Source organism: Dendropsophus ebraccatus, chromosome 2 (assembly GCF_027789765.1).
Source record: "Dendropsophus ebraccatus isolate aDenEbr1 chromosome 2, aDenEbr1.pat, whole genome shotgun sequence".
Taxonomy (NCBI): Eukaryota; Metazoa; Chordata; class Amphibia; order Anura; family Hylidae; genus Dendropsophus; species Dendropsophus ebraccatus.
In genome coordinates this window covers 206648967-206652514 of record NC_091455.1, presented here as the reverse complement: position 1 = coordinate 206652514, position 3548 = coordinate 206648967, and the positions used below count along the sequence as shown (strand labels likewise).

At 48.2% G+C, this 3548-nt stretch overlaps 1 protein-coding gene across 1 annotated transcript; it reads right to left on the bottom strand.

Annotated features, from left to right (window-relative positions):
- Positions 1-402: 402 nt before the first annotated feature.
- Positions 403-2623, bottom strand: LOC138784896 (E3 ubiquitin/ISG15 ligase TRIM25-like). The gene has a single exon (XM_069960597.1). It carries the CDS (start codon positions 2438-2440, stop codon positions 851-853), a length of 1590 nt encoding a protein of 529 aa, XP_069816698.1. The 5' UTR covers positions 2441-2623; the 3' UTR covers positions 403-850.
- Between the last annotated feature and the right edge of the window lie 925 nt (positions 2624-3548).

The following is a 3548-nucleotide window of genomic DNA, read 5'->3' as shown; positions in this document are numbered from 1 at the left end:
TAGCTACATCGCTCCCCCTATGGTGAATTCAATTTCTACAATAAAAAAAGTAGCAGCAAATATGGAGCTCAAAAGGTGTGGCACCTCCTAGTATCGCACCATATTGAAACACCATAGATCAGACACTAAGCCAAGACCCCTGATATATGTCGTCTACTAGACAAGACCCATGATATATATCATCAACTAGACAAGACCCATGATATATATCATCTACTAGACAAGACCCATGATATATATTGTCTACTAGACAAGACCCCCGATATATATTGTCTGCTAGACAAGACTAGAGGTCCGAAAGCAGTTCGCTCTCTCATCATGCCTTTGATCCCGGCCGCATACTTGCGCTCACGGGAATATGTGGCCAGGATATTCCAGGGAATCCCTGTTGAATTCCCTGGAATATCCTGGCCGCATATTCGCAGGAACGCAAGTATACGGCCGGGATCAAAGGCATGATGAGACAGCGCCGATGCCGTCGGACCAAAAGTCCGACAGTCCGCTTATCTCTAGACAAGACCTACAATATATATTTTCTGCTAGACAAGACTCCTGATATATATCGTCTACTGGACAAGACCCATGATATATATCATCTACTAGACAAGACCCCCAATATATATCGTTTGCTAGACAAGACCTACAATATATATCGTCTACTAGACAAGACTCCTGATATATATTGTCTACTAGACAAGACCCTTGATATATATAGTTTACTAGACATGACCCTTGATATATATCGTCTACTAGATACAAGTGGCTGATATCCACCCTCACCCCCTACCCCCTTGGTAGACCATGAAAGCCTCGGATCAATAGTTCTACCAGGAGTGGATGAGCCAATGTCTCAGCTTCTGATCCGGACCCAGGAGTTATTATAGACGCAGAAGGCGGCATGAAGAGGTTCAGTGAAGTGGGCGATGAAAGTATGCAGGTGCCGAATTGACTCACACACCTGATAGAAGGACAGGCGGCCCGCCTCATAGTCCAGGTATATGCCCAGCCTTTGCACCGAGGCATCGGGGTACAAGGGGTTAATCTTGGAGTCGTGGATGGCAGAGTGCGCTTTATCGGACATTCGCAGACACCAGGATTTCTTATTGTAGCCGGTCACGGCCCGGTCTCCTTTCCTCTCTATACTTGGATAGGCCAATCCCACCATCCAGTAGCCGGATTCGCTGGTCTCCACCTCCCAGTAGTTTTGTCCAGAGTTGAAGATCCTGGTGCTTAATATGTGATAATTCACAAAGCGTTCGGGGGTCTTGGGGCGACATTGCTTGGTCTCGGACCAAGAGGCGGTTTTCAGGTCCCGGGACACCGATACGTAGTCTCCGGCTGTGTTGACGTCCAGTAGGATATCGGAGGCCACCTTCATCTTGAAGCCCCGTTTGGCTTTAAGGCCGGTCACAATGTCGGTCAATGCGGTGTGTAGTATGACCGAGATCAGACCCTCATCCAGATCGCACACTGCCTGCACCTTTTTGTCGTCTTTCTTCCGGTCCTCGTGTTCTCCATCCTCCACCACGTAGAGGTTGGTGGCCTCCGACTCCCGTCCTTGTAAGACGGTGAGCGGGTCGTTGATGTTGCACAGCTCTTCCATACATTGCATCTTCTTGCTCAGCTCGTCCTTCTCCATCTCTAGTTGTTGAATAAGATCGGTCACATGGAGGGAGACCTGCTCCTCTTGGCCGGTAATCTCACTCAACACCTTCTTCTCCAAGACCTCCAACTCTTCCCGAATCTCCTTGAAGAGGAGGGTGACCCTCTCGGTGATGGTGGACGCCTTCTCTTCCACTTTTTGCCGGTGGTCCTGTAAACTTTGCACCCTCTTCTCGGTCTCTTCTCTCTTTGAGGTCAGTTTTTCCATGATGAGTCTCAGCTTCTCCTTTTTCTTCTTGGAGGCCTCGTAAAGAAGAGCCACCTGATGGCCCCGATGCTCTCCGAAGGCGCAGCAGGACACACATATGCATGCGGCATCCTGAGGACAGTAGTACTCCAATAATTTCTTATGAACAGGGCATTTTCTGTTCTCCAAAGACGTGGTGGGCTCAGTCAGCGTGTGCTCCACCAGCTTGCTGTGTGCCCGTAGGTGGACGTCACACAAGGAGGTCTCGCACTGCAGGCAGGTCTTGATGGCGGGCACAGGACAATGCACACAATACGTACAGAAGATCCCAGCCTGTTCCTGCACTGGTCTGGAGGACAGGAAGCACTCCACTATGTTGCACAGTTTCATGTTCCTCTGCACTGGAGGGCGGCTCGAATACTCAGCTCTGCATTCAGGACAGCTGTAAAGTCCCGCTTCCTCCTGGGTATCCAGGACACGGCTGATGCAGACCTGGCAGAAGTTGTGGCCACAGTTCAGCATGGCAGGGTCTGTGTAAATGCTCAGGCAGATTGAACAGTTCAGCTCCTCTTTCAGTTCGGCAGAAGCCATGTCTTGTAAGAAGCAGGAAACAAAGAACAGGGGACTTTACAGGCGACCTCCTGACACTGTGCAGACCCCCCACTGCAGCAATGTGAAAGCTCCAAGCCCTCCAATGCTCCCCCAGGGCAAATGTAAGCTGTACTGCGGATCAGAACAAGAGTTCATCTGCCCACCACTCCTGACTCACGACTGTGCCAGAGTCCCCAATAGCAACGCCTCTCTCACAATACAGTGCCAGAAAGTGAAAAGACTGCTGCGATTGGTCAGTGTGTTGTTAGGAGAAGAAAACTCTGAGACAAGAAGGAAACTTAGGTGTTCAGGACTTAAAGGGGCACAGCAGCTTATAATGGTGCAGGAGCATTATAAGAGCTTACTCCCGGATCCTCACTTACAGCTCATGCATGCTGACGCTATGTTCACACACATTGGAGTTTCATTGCAGGAACGCAATCACATGATACAGTAACGCAGTAAAACTGCAATGTGTAAACACAGCCTCAGCTTAGATGAATATACATGTACAGGGGGCACTGGGAGGGATAGCTGACAGCTGTATAATATGTATGACCGTCTCAGTCACACTCCCCAGGAGGAAATAGCTGATAGCAGAAAACAGTAGATATGTGTGATATGATGATGTATGTGTGATGTGATGAGATAAGGTTGGGCACCTCTAGCCTGGATACAAGATCAGATACAGTGGTCAACTCCAGCCTGGGTACATAATGAGATACCATTGGGCACCTCTAGCTTAGATACAAGATGAGATACAATTGGGCACATTAAATCTGGATATGGGATGAGAAATAGTTAGGCACTTCTAGCCAGTTAGACATGGAGGATACATGATGAGATACAGTGGGATATGAGGGATAAAAGATGAGATACAGTTGGACATGGAGGATACAAGTTGAGATACAGTTGGATATGAAGGATACAAGATGAGACACAGTTGGATATGGAGGATACAAGATGAGATACAGTTGGATATGGAGGAAACAAGTTGAGATACAGTTGGATATGGAGGAAACAAGATGAGATACAGTTGGATATGGAGGATACAAGATGAGATACAGTTGGATATGGAGGATACAAGATGAGATACAGTTGGATATGA

Coding starts and splice junctions, on each gene's coding strand:
- LOC138784896 (XM_069960597.1), bottom strand. CDS start 2,440: ATGGCTTCTGCCGAACTGAAAGAGGAGCTGAACTGTTCAATCTGCCTG.